Source organism: Galeopterus variegatus, unplaced genomic scaffold, assembly GCF_000696425.1.
Source record: "Galeopterus variegatus unplaced genomic scaffold, G_variegatus-3.0.2 Scaffold1548, whole genome shotgun sequence".
NCBI lineage: Eukaryota > Metazoa > Chordata > Mammalia > Dermoptera > Cynocephalidae > Galeopterus > Galeopterus variegatus.
The window spans coordinates 86,573-105,741 of record NW_007727659.1 but is presented as its reverse complement, the minus strand read 5'-3'; the positions used below and the strand labels follow the sequence as shown (position 1 = coordinate 105,741).

The 19,169-nt window shown below is 37.1% G+C and overlaps 1 protein-coding gene across 1 annotated transcript in view; it reads left to right on the top strand.

Annotated features, from left to right (window-relative positions):
• The window catches only part of TFDP2 (transcription factor Dp-2 (E2F dimerization partner 2)), a 128,413-nt gene that overhangs the window by 90,152 nt on the left and 19,092 nt on the right, over positions 1 to 19,169 (top strand). The window contains exons 4-6 of the mRNA XM_008577591.1: positions 4,122 to 4,243; positions 5,537 to 5,584; positions 15,138 to 15,300. Of these exons, the coding sequence (XP_008575813.1) occupies positions 4,122 to 4,243; positions 5,537 to 5,584; positions 15,138 to 15,300 (333 nt within the window). The remainder of the gene's footprint in view (positions 1 to 4,121; positions 4,244 to 5,536; positions 5,585 to 15,137; positions 15,301 to 19,169) is intronic.

The following is a 19,169-nucleotide window of genomic DNA, read 5'->3' as shown; positions in this document are numbered from 1 at the left end:
CAGAGGCTAAGAAGTCCAAAGTCCAGGGAACACCTCTGTGAATCTTCTTTGGTGGTGGCTTTACAGTAATGCCAGGGATCTCACATGGCAGAAAATGGGGGAGCAGAGAGAGACTAACCTCCTTATTAACTCTTCTTTTTGAAGCACTCCAAACCACACCCATAACCACCATTATTAATCCATTCACTATGGCCTGGTCCTAGAATCTGATGACCTCTTCAAGGCACCACCTTTCAATTACCATAGTAGGATTTCCCACCCTCAACAGTTACAGTGGGGATTAAGTTTTGGGGGGACGTTCAACCCAAGGCTTTACACAATGGAATACTGTTTGTAAGTAAAGTGAAATCCTGCCACTCGCAGCAACTGATGGAACTAGAGACCTTCCTGTTAAGTGAAGTAAGTAAGCCAGGCACAGAAAAACAAATACCACATGATCTCACTCATATGTGGAATCTGAAGGAAAAAAAAAAAAAGGTGGTTCTTATAGAAGTACAGAGTAGAATAATGGTTACCAGAGGCTGGAAGGGGAAGAGGGGGCAGGGAGAGGGAAAAGAAAGGGGCAGATTAAGAGGTATAAAGCTATGTTATCTACCCTAAATGAATCAGTGTGTAGTATATGCATGTACTGAAAAACAGACATACATATGCAATTAAAAATAAGTAAAATAAAAAATGATAGGAAAAATTTTTTAAATTTGCATAGTTATAGTGAAAACCAAAATTTTGTCAAATAATGGAGTCCTTTAAATATAGTACTTTATAATTATGTAGATTCTTTTCCCCTTCAGAGTACACACACACTCTTGCTTTTTCCAACTGTAGATGGCAGTAGTACATAAAGTATGTCAACTGAAGGCAGAAAATCTGCAGAGTGCCATTCGATCCCTATCAGATTTTCACAGCCCAGCTAACCTGTTGTCAGAGAAACCACATGATTATGTCTAAATTAAGGATGTCTGGATTCTTTTTTCTGGTGGGGCCTCTGAAATTAATTTTTTATTTATTTTTTATTTTATTTTTGATTGGCTGGCCAGTAACCTTGATCAAACCCTGGACCTTGGTATTATCGACACCACTCTAACCAACTGGGCTAACCAGCCTGCCGCAGGGCTCTGAAATTTAAAACTCATTTTCCTTATCATATCAACTGAATATTAGAAGTATGTTTTTACTTCTAATTTTAATTTTGGATTTCACTGTTTAGGTCAGGATTATAAAGCATGTCTGGCTCATCACCCCTATAAATTAATTTTCCTATTTTAAGTGATTGATCAAGACTTTCCCTTGGTTTTGTTTCTTAAGGCTCTGTTATCCTACTTTTAGGAACTCATAGCATCTCACATGCACTTGAAACTTGTCTTCCAATTCTACCATCCCTCCAATTTGTTTAGTTGGGAAATGTTTATTAAGGAATTACTTTGTATCAGGGTCTGCTAGGAGAAAGGAGTAGTGTGTTGCTTGTCACTCTCAGATCAGCAAAGAGTGTCAGCTGACAATCTGATGTTGAGGAAGAAAAAAGAAACTAGAATATACTGGTAACAGTTCTTTTCCAAAGTCATTTTCAATAAAGATAACCAGTTTTTCTCTATGTCCTGTTTCCCTTCCTCCTCACTTTTTTTTTTTTTTTTTTTTTTTTTTTTTTTTTTTACTGGTAACAGTTCTTTTCCAAAGTCATTTTCAATAAAGATAACCAGTTTTTCTCTATGTCCTGTTTCCCTTCCTCCTCACTTTTGTTTTTTTTTTTTTTTTTTCCTTTTCTGTATAATCCCTTAAATTAGGTAAAACTGAGCATGCAGGCTGCTAATAGCAGATACAGGAAAAGAATTCCTTAATAGTAATACTGTGCATGTAGTTCAATCTATATCAAAGATAAGTTGGAATGCTTAGAATAGCTTTTTTGGAGACTTCTGTTCTAGGAGTAGAGTAGTCCAGAGACTAATAAAATACTCACATTTCCTTCTGAAGCTGTCAGTACCCAAGGTCAGCATGATAGAGAACATTTGAATGTGTGATATAGTGATTGGTGAGAACTGTGCCCTTTGTATTATATTTTCTTATTGGATTTTATGTTATCCTTTCCAGCATATCAGTGAACGAACATTATTTTAAAAGTTGGGTCTTCTGACCAAGTACAGTTAATATGAGTGTGCTTCACAAAGTTCATGGAAAGGTTTGTATTATCTTTTAATTCTGTTTTTCTGTGAACTTTTTGAAGTACTCTTGTGTTTATTGTGCCTTTCCAAAAGTGTTCCTAGCATTGTGCTAGACCCTGCAAAGCACATAGTTTGGTAAGGCACGCTTTCTACCTGTGAAGATCCTGCACTGAAATGGAAGTGGGGAGGTGAAGTGAGATGTGTGGAGGAGTGGGAAATACAAACATGTAGAATACAAGGCAGAATTTGATGAGAGGTGCAAACACATGGTCTAGTTTCATGTTTTCTTATGAGGCAAGCATCTGAGTGCTTTATTTAATACCCTCAGCATATTGTAGTTAATCAGAATTCTGCAGACATCTGTCAGTATTATTGTCTTTTATTTTTATTTTTTTAACTATAGAATTAACTTATTAAAATTATTTCTTAAGCATTTGTAGGTACTAACCTCTCCCTTGCCCCATAATGGCATAATGTCAAAACACAAGCAGAAGCTAACTAAAGTTCTTAAATACTTAGTAAATGAATAAATGTTGACTAGACTTTAGTAACTAAGTCTGAACTGTTTTTATATTACAGAGTTTATTGTTTGACTCTTTCCTTCAAATGCAAATAACAAGCTTGAAATGTTTATAAATCCTTCCCTTTGGTCCTGTATGGAGCAAGTTAGCAACTAACTTAAAGACCTAACCTAGACCTGGCTGCAAAAACTGGTTTCATTTGATCAGGGAGAAAAAAATTAGTGTTTTGGCTTACATAAGGCAATAGATATAGAACTATTTCTTTTGTTTTAAGACTTATTTAACAATTATATGTAGTCCATATAGATGTTTTTCACTTTTAATTGGGACTTAAATGTTACTATTATGGACATTTTATTTATGTTTTTGCCCTACCTATTATAGACATTTTTAAAACTTTACAAAAATAGAACCCCTCTGTACCCAGCATCTGCTTCAATAATTATCCACATAAGACCAATCTTGTTTCATTAATATTCCCATTCACTGGAGCATGCTCTTTTTTTTTTTTTTTTTAATAAAAATACTTTATTTCTATTTATTTGAATTAAATTAAAGATAGCCTGAGAAAATACTTTTAAAGCTATTACTAGGCTGCCAGATTTTTTGTATTATTTATATGTCTTTAGAAAAAACTTTTTTTCATCAATGAAAATGATAAGACCTAGAATGCAATTTGGTGATACATATCAAGAAGCCCTTTTTTTTAAAGTTCATATCCGTGGTTCCATTAACTCCCTTTCTCTAGTCTAGCCTTAGGAAATAGAAATTAAGGCGAAGACCATTATACAAAAATGTTTATTATGGCATTATTTATAATAGAGAATAATTTAAAATCCATATATACCTAATAATGGGGAATAATAAATCCTCATTGTAGAATGTTTTATAGTCTTTTAATGCCTTTAAAGAGTGTTTGATAACATGAGGAAATGCCTGTAAAAAAACAAGATAAAATTGCATCTGTAAAGTAATCCAAATTGTGTAGTGTCTTTGTGCGTATGATGGACGGTGAAGATCTGGTTTGCTGTTACCCTGGTTCTAGTAAATCAAGCTCTACTGTAATTCGTATCCTGAATTTCAAAGAAAGCTTTTCATCTTTTTGATTTTTTAAACACTGTCAGATCCCCATTCTGGCCAACTGCCCCAAACAAAAAGAAAGAAACAAAAAATATTGTCAGTTGCCAACGTTGTCCTTCCAAATTCCTATTCACTTGCTGAAACCTGTGTTGTGTTGTCGTGCCAGTATTCAGGATACTTGTGCTTTAAGATCCTAGGATATAAATAAATCAAAGGCTTGTTTATATTTTAAATGGTTGACATTAAGTGCCTTTTAGGCAGCAAGGTTTCCTCGTTGTGTGTAGGTTAGTAGTCAACATTATTTTCTGCCGGTAGGCTTTTCTTAATAACTAAGAGTATTATTTTCTTTTTCTTAACCTTGCAGATTATAAGTACACCACAGAGACTAACCAGTTCAGGAAGTGTTCTGATTGGGAGTCCATACACCCCTGCACCAGCAATGGTTACTCAGACACACATAGCAGAAGCTACTGGCTGGGTTCCCGGGTAAGAGTATTGCAAGTTACCCTTTTAAAAACCCTCTCTAAAAAAAAGAAAAAGTTCCAACCTTTTTTTCACTGCCTTATCATCTGTTCTTGTTTTATGTTAGTCTAATTCTTAAAAATAAATAGTTTTCTTTTAAAATCATCTATTTTATTTCATTTTGTATCTTAGATATAAATCATCTCTGTAGCAACCATTTTTAAACAGAGAAAACCAATGTAGTTACTTGTAACTGAATCATGTGACTTTTTCCAGCTCTGAAATGAGGCTGTTTTATGATGATAACATTTAGCTGCTTTGGAGATATAAAAACTATATATTGTTTTAACACACATAAGAAAAGAGTTACATATTAAGTGTTAGCTATACTCAGAATTTCCTTTATGAATTCCTATTTCCTTAAAAATAAGAAAAGGAACTAGGAAAAAGAGGCCACAGATCTTAAAATTTTTATTAAATTTTCCCTTGATTCTTTTTAAACACTGGACAATTAAATCAATGCACCTTCTATGTTACTCATTTGCTACTTTTAGTATTGAACCGTTACATGTTTCATCTTTGCGTGTAAAATACCCTTACCCAACCTTTCTCCACTCTTTATCATTTTAGCACCTCATCCTTCCATACAAGAGAAAGAAATATTAAGATAAATGACTCAAACCTCATTTTGTCACTTTAGAATTTTTGTTGCTTTAGAAGTTATTTACATGGTGACATACTGTACTAGTGGTTTTATCATATGTGAATTTTAGCAAGTAGACAATAAATCTTGATTGAGTAAGAATCTCCTTGCTTTAAGGATAAGTGAATTAATGAAATAACAATGCTGGCAAAGTGCTTTAAACTATTTACATATTAATGTACATGCATACATACACACATACATTAAAGACAGAAGAGTTATATGTATACATATTTCTTTATTATCAAATGAGGTGAAATGACAGAATCACCTGTAACCACCTTTGTTTGGTCCTTATGGAAATTCTCACATTGATCTACAAGCTGCCTTGGATATCTGCATGGCCTTGAAAGATTGTAATTGAAACCAAGCCTGTGCCAGTAGTGTTGGCACCCTTTGGAGAAGACCAGAGTTAGGATATTTTTAGCCCCAATGGTGCTTTATACTGGGTGTGGCAAGATTGATTTTATAGTCAATCATTACGTACACATCTTTTATATTTGTTAGTTTTTGTCTTTGGATATATTCAGTGTAGAATTAGACAAGCTATAATAAACCACGAAATAAAGTTGTTATATATGTGTTGTTTTTATGCTATCTTTTTTTCTTTTCAGTGATAGAAAACGGGCTAGAGAATTTATAGACTCTGATTTTTCAGAAAGGTGAGTATCAGTGTAAAAGTTTTGTTGGGAGATTTTGCTGTGTGGAGAGGAGTTTGGTGCCCAGACTCTAGTTTAAGTAATGAGGTATTTTTCTTCACATAGCTTTAACTTCATTTAGTTTCTACCATTATTTCATTCTGCATTGGGTATTCCAACTCACTCATACTATCTGTATGATTTCAATAGAAGTTATCCTGTGAGCAGATTGGCTGTTGGTAGTATATCATTTAGTCCCCTCCCTCCTTTTGGGAGATGAAGTGTTCTACCGAAGTGAATACTCTACATTACTCTAACATACCCAAACCTTTTTAACAGTAGGTTTTATTGAAAACAGTTATAGATAATAGTAAACTCTCACTTGTTTCTTAAACAATGTATTGGGTATGATATCACCTTTCCTTAGAATACTAGGACACTGGTTCTCCATTCTGGGTGTGCACCAGAATCACTTGTGTTCTATTGAAATATAAATACCTACCGAGTCATAAACTCCAGGATTAAGAACTATCAACTTGGGGTCATTATTTGAACCTGAGTTCAAGCCCCTATCCTAGGTGCCATGTTAATGTATCACTATGTTGGGTAGAATCAGACTCAGTCTTAGAGGCAGTGAAATTCTATAAGATTGTCACTATTTTAAATAAAATCTTGCCAGCTGTGCTTTTTAAATTTATTTTTAATTCTAAGATTTTGTAACTCCTTTTTTTAGGTGATGTTTTAGTCTCCTTCCTCCTATTAGATCATCTGCTCTTAATATAATAGTTTTCTGTCTTCTCCATTTTCAGATTTGCTGTCTCTGGTTTGTCATTCAGTGTGAAACTAGATGGCCAAATGTATTAGATTTCGGTCTAAAATGAAAGTGGATAGACTCTGAGCAAGAACCTTGGGACTATATATAAAGAATATATGTTTTCGTGCATTGACACTAGTGCTGCAGTAGTTCCTTGGTGACTTTTGTTGCTTGTTTCTTGGTTCTTAACTATTTTCAACAGATAAAATCATGTCTGAGGAACTGCTATACCATATAGAAATATATGGTGAAATGTTCTTTCCTCTCTAATGGAACTCACAGTGGTCTTTCTTGGTGTTTATCCTTGGAAAGAACAGCACTTTAAATTCTTACTAATGTATTTAGCAATGTTTAAGACATTGAAAATGGAAACATTCATTAGTTATAACTTGTGACACCTGTGAACTACAAACAGTTTAAAAAACAAGATTTTCTTTACTCCCTTCATGAGAGAGAACTGTGAAAATCACATACAAAAGTGTTAGATTAAATTTATGGATTGGTGTAGCTATTGATTCAACTTTCCCTTTCTACATTTGGTTCAGTGACTTCTTTTCCTAGTGCTTTTTATTATTCTAGTTTTATTTTCTAACATAACTTTTCTGTAATGTATTCCACCTCACCCCCGGTCAGACCACAAAGATTGCTACAAGTGTTATCTTTATTCTTCTCCTAAATGAGTAAGATTTAGCACAGTGGTGTTTCATTCTTCCCTTATGCGCTTTTAGTCATATCTTCTTTTTCTTTTGGAGTACAGTTAAAACTCAGTTTATGTATAGTAAACCAATAATTTATAATAAGCTAATATAATTTAAAGTAAAATAAGCTATAGTAATCAGAATCAGTATAATTAAGAGTTCCAGTCACGATGGCAGAATAGATGGTCCCTGGCCTCACTCTCTCCCACAAATCAACCAATTTACAACAATAAAAATGCAACATCAGCCAAGCTGGGGCCACTGAAGATCAAGGGAAGAGGAGGAGAGACCTACGGAGTTCAAGAAGGCGGGAGACACCACGATGAGAGAAATAAAAAGCTGCTCTGAGTGTTTCGGGATGCAACCTCTTTAAAGTTGGAACTGCTGAGTGCATGGAGCAGGAGCCGGCAAAAGCTGCAGCTATGCCCTTCGGGTGGAGTTACTTGGAGGTAGCAGGGGAGAAGAGGGCCTTGGAGGCCCCCAGGACAGCAAGATCACTAATAGGGTTCCTATGGACCCACACAGGAGCGAGGAGCCAGAACAGCTTTAAAGGGGGGCCATTCAGAGGCTGGTGAGTCATCACATGGGACCTACACAGGGCCCACCCCATGGGAAGTGTTTGGAGCATGGGCGGCGGGGGAGACAGGCCCACCTGGGGAACACTGGGACACAGCAAGGACAGCTGATCTGCCCCCAATCAGCACAGGACCACATCAGGAATATAGAATTGCATGGGGTGCAGTTTGATGAAAAAACTCAGGCCCAGACCAGAGTTTCTATACAACCCAAGTGCACCAGGTCTCTGGAGAGCCAGAAGTACCTATAAGGTCAACGATTAAACCCGGAGCTGCACAAAAAGCCTTCCCTAGGGAAACAGCAGCAAAGCAGCAATTTAGCTCAACCACAGAGTTCAAGTACTCATTCCCACAGGAAGCTCCCCCATTTTAGAAGTAACCAAAGGAAAAAAAATTAGTTCCAGCCCAGGTAAACAACCAGCACCTTGGGGCCTGCCAGGGGACATGAGGCATGGAACAGGGGACCAGACCCCGCCCACAACCACTCACACCACTAGTGCCTCAGGACCCCACCTGGGGTCCCGGAGCATGGAGCCAGGGACCAGACCCCCTCCCACCACCAGGCTCACCAAGCCAGTGCCACGGGGCCCGCCTGGGGACCCAAGGCATGGAGAAGGGAACCGGACACCCCACTGACAACCAGGCACACCGTGCCAGCACCTTGGGTCCTGCCTGGGGACTGAGGCATGGAGCTAGGGACCAGACACTCCCCACAACCATACATACTGCCAGTGCCAAGGAGCGTGCCGAAAACATCACCTCCATGTAGGTGGCCCACCACAGCCACCACAATAGCCATGGCTGCCACGAAAGTGGCTAGATACCACAACCACCACGCAGATGGTCCGCCGGCCACTGGAGTGTATTGACACAAGGAGAGTCACCAGCAGAGATAAAGAAAAGAAGAGGATGTCTCTCTCCACAAAGCCCATTTCAGAGTGACAGAAGGAGCATGTGCTCTATGATAATATTGGGGGACCTGATCATACCTCTTAGCATTGGACATATCATCTAGGCAGCAAATCAACAGAGTAACCATCATTTCAGAAGGAGGGAAGAAATCTAGGGTAATTAGAGAGGAGAGGGGGATGGTGAGAGACTGGACAAGGGGCATAAAGAATAATTACAATTTGTAACAATATGTATGCTAGTAATATTGATTTGATCAACATATCTCAATGTTGAATCCCAAAAATATGTATAATCAATTATGATGCAATAAAAATTAAAAATAAAATCAGTATAATTAAAATCTCTGTACTTGCTTCAGTGATGTTTATCAATTTGTTCACTCACTGAACAAATATATTTTGAATATCTGCAAAGTATTGGTATTTCTAGGCATTGGAGAAAATTATAAGTAAGACTGTGCCCTTAAAGTACTTATATTGGGTGGGGGTGAGGGGGCAGTAAACAAATAAGATAATTTTAGATTATAATAGATGCTATGTATTTGTAGAGAGCATTGGAAGAATAATGGCTACCTTAGAAAAGGTCTCTCTGGGCCGGCCCCGTGGCGCACTCGGGAGAGTGCGGCGCTGGGAGCGCAGCGGTGCTCCCGCCGCAGGTTCGGATCCTATACAGGGATGACCAATGCGCTCACTGGCTGAGCGTAGTGCGGCCAGTCACAAAAAATAAAAAAAGAAAAGGTCTCTCTAAGGAGGTGATCTTTGAATGCAATGAAGGCAAGTATGTAAATAGCCAGGTGTCATGTGGGGAGCCAGGGTTTCTAGGCAGAAGGAATGAATGGCAAATGCAAAACTCCTAAGTGAGGAACCAAGTTGATGTATTTAGGGAAGCACCATGGACTGGAGATAGAAAAAGAGTGATATGGGATGAGGATGGAGAGGCAGAAAGGGGTCAGGTTATAAAAGGCCTTGTTGATATGGTAGGGAATTAGGTTTTTGCTCTAAGGAGCATTTTAAGCAAGGAAATAACATGATCTAATTTACGGTGGTTGCTGAGTGGATAATAGATTCTAAGGAGGCAAGAGTGAAAGCAGGGAAGGCTATTGCAGGGTTATTGGCATGGCAGCGGAGATGGAAAAAAGTGGATAATTTTAGAGATAGAACCAGCAGGATTTACTAATAGATTGAATGAAGGAAAGGGGGTAATTAAGGGTGGCTCTTGGGTTTTTTTGCATGAACAGCTGGGTGAATATTTATGTTATTTACATTTATTGTTGTTAGGAGTAGGTTTGGGGGGGAATTGAGAGTTTTGTTTTAGACATATAAAGTTTGATAAGTTTATTTGTTCTTCAAGTGGTGATATCATTAGTATATAAGTAGTATCATCGGTATGTAAGTGATCAAAGGCCTGGACGACATAACCCCTGGAGGTCCTTAAAGAATAAACAAATATTCATTTCCTGTTTCAAATACTGCCCCCCCCACACACACACTACAGGTAAATGGATACATACTTAGAGGAAAGTGATTTTGTGTGTGTGTGTTATGTAAGTGATCAAAGGCCTGGACGACATAACCCCTGGAGGTCCTTAAAGAATAAACAAATATTCATTTCCTGTTTCAAATACTGCCCCCCACACACACACACTACAGGTAAATGGATACATACTTAGAGGAAAGTGATTTTGTGTGTGTGTGTGTGTGTGTGTGTGTGTGTGTGTGGCTAGGTTAAGTCAAGGGTTAATTTTATAAACAGTACTGAATTATTTTGTTGACTTAAACATTCTGGTTGTCTCTCATTTTAATAAGGAATGAAATTTTTATTATGTATTATATATAATTTCTTATTTAAATTGAATACATTTATTATAACATATACTACAAATTTTAGTTTTATATTACTTTTTGTAAATAATAAAAAATTATTATTGGGAAAATATAAAAAGATGGTGGTTTGTGGAGTCAATTTAAGTGCCTGGAAAGATAAATAACCTTTTCTTTCATTGTTTTGGTACAAGTCTTTTTAATATTTCAAATGAAATTATTTGTAGAATGCAACATGCTTTGCAAGCTGTAGTGTATTTGTGGTTTTATTTTCTTATTTACTTTTTAGTTTCTTAATTTCGTTTTATTTGGTAAAGAGTGCTTCCTCCAGGTACCTTTATTTGGTTTAGGAAGTAATAGATACCATAGTGTTTACATATTGTGGCCAGATTTTGGAAAGAGAATCTTGGTGTTTCAGAGAGCTCAGGTTCTAAGAAAATTTGTGAACACTATATATTTAAGATTTAAATAGGGAACTTATAATTTAAGGTGATGGAGTGAATACCCATGTTTACTCCTCTTCCCCACTGCTAAGATTCTATTGAAATTTTATTGTGAAAAAATAATTAGAGGAGATAAATCTCTAAAAGTTCTGTAAAAAATGGTAGGGGTATAGATTTTCCAACTTGAAGATAAAAGCTGGTGTGATTATAATGAATGACAGATGAAAGTAGAGAAGTCCACATCCCAGAATATGCGTAGGAGAAGGTCAGCCTTGGAGATGCGAGCCCTTCTCTCCTGCGTTGTCATGGAGATGCTCCAGGCTTAGAGTTGGCAATAAAAGCAAGAATGAGTTGGAGAGAGTAATGAGGACAATTAAATAAAGACTATTTAGGAGCAGCTGGGTCAGCTGAACCTTCCCAGCACTTCAAATCATCTTATACCTTCCATTCTACCTTCACACACATAGCAATGGCACCGAAAACATTTGTTCCCCAGTTCTTTTGGACTGCCTGCTTCAGTTGAGTTTAAGGATCTTACTATGCCTCAGAACAATCTTTTCTTATATTGGCATTTTTTTTTATGTGGAGAGGAGAGGGAGGCCAGACTGTGCCCGCTTAACAACAATACAACTTGAAGTTAAGCTTGTCGGCCAGGATGGCCTACTCACATGTACAGAAGTTATAGTTAGCCCTCCCCAAGTAGGGAGAACCTTCTTAGGAAAACAGACCTGCATACAAGAAGCCCGTGTGGACTCTGTACAGGCAGACCTCACTTCATTGCACCTTGCTTTATTGTGCTTTGCAGATACTGCCTTTTTTACAGATTGAAGGTTGGTGGCTACCTTGTGTCGAGCAAGCTTGTCAGCACCATTTTTCTAACAGTGTGTGCTCGCTTCATGTCTCTGTCTCACATTTTGGTAATTCTCACAATATTTCAAACTTTATATCTGTTAGGATCTGTGATCAGTGAGATTTGATGTTCCTATTGTCATTGTTTTGAGGCACCATGAACCATGCCCACATATGACAGTGAATTTAATGTGTATGTTCTGCTGCTCTGTTTCCCCATCTCTCCTTATCCTTGGGCCTCCTTATTCCCTGAGACACAAACAATAGTGGAATTAGGCCAATTAATAACTCTACAATGGCCTCTAAGTGCTCAAGTGAAAGGAAGAGTTGCATGTCTCAAAGCTAGACCACTTGCACCAGTTGTGAATGCAAAGGAAAAATTATTGAAGAAAATTATAAGTGATACTCCAGCGAACGCACAAATAAGAAGAAAACAAAACAGCCTTGTTGCTCATATGAAGAAAGTTTTAGTGGTCTGGATAGAAGATCAAACCAGATACAGCATTCCCTTTAGGCAAAGCCTAATCCAGAGCAAGGCCCTAACTCTTCAATTCTATGAAGGCTAAGAGGTGAGGAAGCTGCAGAGGAAAAGTTGGAAGCCAGCAGAAGTTGGTTCAAGAGGTTTAAGGAAAGAAGCTGTCCCCATAACGTGAGTGCAAGGTGAAGCAGCAGGTGCTGATGCAGAATCTGCAGCACGTTATTCAGAAGATCCAGCTAAGATCATTGAGGAAGGGGCTACACTAAACAACAGACCTTCAATGTAGATGAAACAGCCTTCTATTGGAAGAAAATGCCATCTGGGACTTTCATAGCTAGAGAGTAGTAGTCAGTGTCTGGCTTCAGACTTCAAAGGACAGCCTGACCCTCTTCTTAGGGGCTAATGCAGCTGGTGACTTTAAATAAAGCCAGTGCTCATCTACCATTCTGGAAGTTCTAGGGCCCTTAAGAATTATGATAAATCTACTCTGCCTGTGCTCTATAAATGGAACAACAAAGCCTGGATGGACAGCACCTCTGTTTACAGCAGGGTTTACTGAATATTTTAAGCCCACTGATGCCTAGCGTATTTTAATTCATTTTGCCAGTTTCTGCTCAGGAAAAATAGATTCCTTTCAAAATATTACCACTTGTTGACAATGCATTTAGTCACGCAAAAGCTCTGATGAAGATGTACAAGGATTAATATTGTATTCATGCCTACTACACAACATCCATTCTGCAGCCATGGATCAAGGACTGATTTCAACTTTCAAGTCTTATTTAAGAAATACATTTCTTAAGGCTACAGCTGCCATAAATAGTGATTCCTCTGATGGATCTTGCCAAAGTAAATTGAAAACCTGGAAAGGATTCACCATTCTAGATGCCATTGAGAATATTCATGATTCATGAGAGGAAGTCAGAATATCAACGTTATCAGAAGTTTGGAAGAAGTTAATTCCAAAAAAGATACCTAGAATTTGATGACAAAACAACTCCTGGATTTTAAAAAGTATATAACCACCAAGTTGAGAAAATTTATTTACTTTAAGCCATTATCTAATTCTTACCATGAATATAAAATCCATTACATTATTGCTGTGCAAAAGAAATGTAATGCAAGCCACATGTAGTTTTTAATTTTCTGACAGCCAATTTAAAAGTAAAAGAAACAATGAAATTAATTTTAATATTTTTTATTTAATCCAGTATATCCAAAATGCATTTCAATATGTAATTGATATAAAAATTACTAATGGGGTATTTTACATTCATTTCTTACCCCAGGTCTTTGAAATTCAGTGTGTACTTTAGACCTACAGCATATCTCAATTCAGACTTCCCACATGTCAAGTGCTCGATTAGCCACATGTGGGTTACACCTATGATATGACAGTGCAGATTAGGAGGTTTAAAATGGAATCTGTAAACTTATGGGCCTCCTTAACCTCAGTAAGTGACCTTTCTAGGGGTCATTCTCTTATTTCCCTCTTTCTTACTCTCCGCATCAGTTAGCCACTTAGTTCTGCCGGCTTTTATCTTTTAAAATTTTGCAAATCTCTTTCTCTCCTACCCTACCATTGCCCCAGTTTCAGGACTCATCATTTCTTACCTGGACTATTGGAGTAACCTCTCAACTGGTCTGCCTGTGCTTTGCCCCCTATAAGTTCATCTTCTATTTTGTAGTGAGAATCTCTGCCTTACTGAAAATCTCACTATGTTATTCCCCCATTTAATGCCATTTAGTAGTTTCACAGTATTTCAATAGCAGTCTTTGAGGTAAGTTCCCTGTACCACAAGGGGTATACAAATTATTATTTGGAAATGTAGGGACAAGAAAGTAGACATCTATCCTTTTCTCATCTTATTTTGAAAAGCGTATGTTTAGTGTCTATATCTTAATGTACTAAGACAGTAGAACATGTAAGTAATTTATCAATAAATACTATAATTGTCCTGATGGAATATGAAGTCCAGATTCCTTTGCATAGTATTTAAGGGCCTGGCCCCTTATCTACCTTTTTGCCTCATCTCTTCCTTTTACTTTATATTCTGGTAGCACTGCACTGTCTGTTTACAAGCCTTTCACGTACATTATTTGTTTCACTCTTCCATGTGTTCACTGCTGCTCATTCTCCTGCCTGGATAACCTCACTGACTTCCTTTACTTAACTCTTACTCCTTGTTCATAGCCCTCCTCCAGCAAGTCTTCTTCCTCTAGGTTAAACTAGATGTCTCTTTTCCCGGTGCCCATAGAACATTGTGAATAACTCTGACGTGGCACTTACCTTATTATATTGGAATTATCTGTCGTTACGTGTCTGTTCTGTCTCTCTGTCAACCCCCAAGACTCATATTGAGGGAAAGGATTTTTGCTTTAGTTTTTGTACTTCTGGTACCTAATACAGTTATCAGCATATAGTTGGTACTCGGATATTAGCAGAACTAAACTGAACCCCAGAAAATTTTAATGATTAAGTTATCAATGTTTAAGCTTAGGCATTAACCAACTTTAAAATAACCGGAGACTTAGATCTAATATTAATACCAATGACCTGCAATTAAAAAATGGGTAGATAAATAAAACTGAGAATAGTGATACTTTTAATTTCAGGAAAAATAAACTAATGTACATAGGATATAAAAATGTTAGTATTGACTAGTACATAAGCTCTACAAGGACAAGGTTTTTGTCTTTTTTCACTGATTTATTCCAAACTCTGTAACAGTATCTGACACATAATAATAACTGGTCAGTAAATATTTGTTGAGTAAATGATATACACAGAAAAGCATGCTGCATAGCTTCATACTTTATTAGGCTCTTAAGGCAAAAATTAACTTTAAAAACATTTTCTCTTCTCTGTTCAATTTAAGTTTTGACCTCTTGAAGCAAAAATTGTATTTACTCTCTTGTATTATCTTACAGAGGTTTGTAAAGGAAGTCTCTAAGTACAATGGAATATAATTTTTTTTTCCCTTCTAGTAAACGAAGCAAAAAAGGAGATAAAAATGGAAAAGGCTTGAGACATTTTTCAATGAAAGTGTGTGAGAAAGTTCAGCGGAAAGGTACAACATCATATAATGAAGTAGCTGATGAGCTGGTATCAGAGTTCACCAATTCAAATAACCATTTGGCAGCTGATTCGGTAGGTAGATCATGAACTTGACGTTGATTATGGTGAGTGAGGCTACAGTTTACCTCTGACTTGTTTCTCTCATAGATTTAAAGAATCTGATAAGCTAGGGAATCCTCAACTCCTTTACTTGATGGTTTCGTATTGGAAATTTGGGGGATTTTGTTGTTGATTTTTGTTTTGTTTTGGAAATAATTCTTTTATTATTTAAACAAAAATAAATATCTTAAAAATATAATTTTGGAGGTTACTGAAGGAACTTTTTTTTTTTTTTTACATTTTTTACATTTGGTCACTTATTCATTGCTTCTTGGCCTCTTGGCTAAGGTCAAGTGTGGTCATTTATTCAATGAGTTTGTGTTTCTGAATCTTAAATGTTTCTTCAGTGTCTAATGTTGCTTTGCCTTACATGGGATGATGAAGTTTCAAAAAGGATTACTCAAAGCCCATTTCTTCTGAGCAGTGAGACACCCCAAAGGGGTTAACTTCCCAGAACCCTCAAGAGAGAGGCATTCCTCCTTGGGAAATTAACCATGACTGGGGTTCTCTCCCTGTATTTATTCTCCAGACCAGGAAGTTACAGGAAAGGAACATAAGTGGAGGTATGGCTAAGTATAGTTTAACAATAGAAGCTGGTAACATTAGTGAACTAACAAAGTGAAATTCCATAATGCAGTTTGCAAAAGTTTAAGTTGATACACCGACAAAAGCTTGTTCTTAGCAAATACTGTTTTTGTACAACAGTTTCCTCAGTGTTTTTACATAACAATAATGCAACTTTCTTAACATATCAATCAGTAGGTTAACCTGCTCTCAAGGATGTCTGTCCTTGAGAGCCAGCAATTTTGCTGTGTTACAATTCTTTAGCTATACCAGAGACTTTAACCTGGGGAAAGTTTCCTGTCTTTTGCAAGGTTAACATTTCTAGATGTAATTTTTAAAAGTTAGGTTATACCTGAAACTACAGGGCTTTGGAAACTATGCCCTGTAAAATACATTTGCTTTATAAATGTTAGTATATTCCACAGTCTAAGTCAACAAGAATGATTATTAAAAAATCCATTGTCCAAAAGAGCATATAATAAAACATATGACCCTTCTGTCAAAGACTCCAATTTACCCTCCAAAGGTAATATTCACTGTTGCCAGTTTCTTGAATATCATTCCAGAAATTTTTTAGACATACACACGATAAAATTTATTTCCGTTTTTATTTTAAACACAAAAGTCATTATGCTTTACATGCTGCATTCTATTCTGTCTTGTTTTTGTTTTGTTGGTGGCTGGCCAGTACAGGGATCTGAACCCCACTCTAACCGACTGAGCTAACCGGCCGGCCTCATGCTGTATTCTTAATTTTATTTTCTTAATATATCTTGGAGTTTTGTTCATTTTTAGCACACAGAAGTAATCCTCATTTTTTTCAATTGAGATAAATTACAGGGAGTGAAACTTATGTGACAACATACAATTATTTTTTCCTTATTTAGTGATGAATAGTTTACATGGAATAAGATGTATTTAAGTATAAAATTAGATGAGTTTTGATGCTTATGTGCACCTGTGAAACAACTACCAGTCAAGACACAACATTTCCATCACCTAAAGGTTCCTCCTGCCTTTTGTAGGCCATCTCTCTCTCTGCCTCCATCCCCAAGCAACTACTAACCTGCTTTTTGTCACTAAAAATCAGTTTACTCTTTATTTAAATGTAGTCATATGTACTGTACAAAAATTTTAAGTAAAAGTAGTAACTTTAGTCATTTTAGGTCTTTAATTCTTAATTTTTGGGTGGGGGGTGGGGGTGGCTGGCTTGTGCAGGCATCTGAACCCTTGACCTTGGTGGTATCAACACCACTCTCTCTAACCAATGGAGCTAACCAGCCACCCCCTTTACTTTAAATCTTTGTGGCTATGATTCTTCTGTTTGAGCACTGACTTAGCCCATTCCATTCTCTAATATATTGTACTTTAGATATTCTGTAACCTCAATTTTAATTTCCTCTTTCCTTTTTTTTTTTTTTCCCCTGACTGGTATAGGGATCCGAACCCTACCAATAACTTCCTCTTTGACCTAAGAACTTTTTCTAATGCAATTCTTATAGTCCCAGGTGATAAGGATTTTTGTTTGTTGTTATAAATTTTTACTTTTATTACCAGTAACTAGAGAATATGAGTTGAACCATTTCTATTTTTTTGGATTGCATTGAGATTTTTCTTGTGAGCTATTGTATTGTGATTATTTTTCTTTTAATGTTCTCTGGGCACTTGATAAGGAAGTATATAGTATTCTGATTCTGAGCGAAAGCCAAAGTTCTCACAGTGATCTACAAGCCCCTCTATGATCTGTCCCACCATTACCTTGCTGATTTCATCTTCTGTGCACTCCCTCAGTTACTGCCCTCCAGCCACACATTTTGTGACTCTGCCAGATATATCCCTGATCAGGCCGTTGTACTTGCTGTTTCCTTTGCCTACAACACTCATTGCTGGGTATTCGTATGTCTTCTCTCTCCCCCGCTTCTAATCTTCACCCAAATGTCACTAGAATGAGGCATTTCTTTTTTTTTTTTTTCCTTTTTGTCTTTTTTCGTGACCGGCAACGGATCGCAACCCTCAGTGTCGCGCCCGTACCGGACCGGGACCGGCAACGGGATCGCAACCCTCGGTGTTGCGCCCGCACCTCGCTCAGCCAGTGAGCCGCCGGTCTGTATGTGGGATCCGAACCCTCGGCGGGAGCGCCAAGCAGCACACTGTAGCAGTGCGCCACCGGGCCAGCCCCTAGAATGAGGCATTTCTTCTTGGCACTTTTCAACATGTAACATAACATTTTTATTAATCCCCTACCACCACCCCTAAAATATAAACAAAGGTTGGATTTTTTTTCTGTTTGTTCACTGCTGTGTTATTTTTCTCATTTGGAAGGCTCGTAGTCTGTATTTATTTAGTTGGTTATCTTAATAACTTTAAGTAACATACTTAATATTTTTTTTTGGAGTTATCACCTGTAGACAGTATCTGTTGATTGTGGAGGGAAACAGAAGTAAGTGCACTTATGTTTATTCCCATCTCCCATCTTTTTCCTCTTTCATAGGATTCAGATTGTCTGGATTAGTAGTTGCTAAAAGAATATTATTATTGTAGTTGTTTATAAATAGATTGTCCTGAAACCTCTATTATTACTTAATCTGCTTTGAACAGTAACTATATCTCTTCCAATATCAAGAAGAGGAAATCATCATACCTATCTTATTGCCATCTCCTGATATTTGTTATATTATCATTTCTAGTGTAAGGATTTCTTTTCTTTCTTTCTTTTTTTTTTTTTTTTTTGGGGCCGCTGGTACGGGGATCTGAAAACCCTTGACCTAGGTGTTACAACACCACATTCTAACCAACGGAGCTAACTGACCAGCCTTGGGATTTCTAATATTTACATTTAATTCTATAACTTAAATTTCCCATTTACTTAGGTTTAGTTTTATATTTAGATGGATTCAGCTTTCTCTACCATTCTTTATTATCGTGGCATTTGATTGATTGGATTTTGTACTTAGGAACTGCCTGTCCACAATAATATAAGGACCTTCCTCCACAATGTAAGTCAATACAGTGTCCCTCATTGAGAAAGTCTTGCTGCCCAGACAATAAAGGTCAACTGAACTAATAGTGTACCTAGTGATGATATATGTGATTACATTCTGGTGCAAGTTCTTGTTCTCATTGTAGACTAGAAACAGTTTGTGGATAGCACATCGGTCCATGTACCACATTTGGAGAAACACAGTTTTTCCTAGAGCTTAAAAACACGGATCCTTGATATTTTACAGTCTAAAATCCTCCCAGACAATGCCAGGTCTTATAGAACACTTTACCTCCAC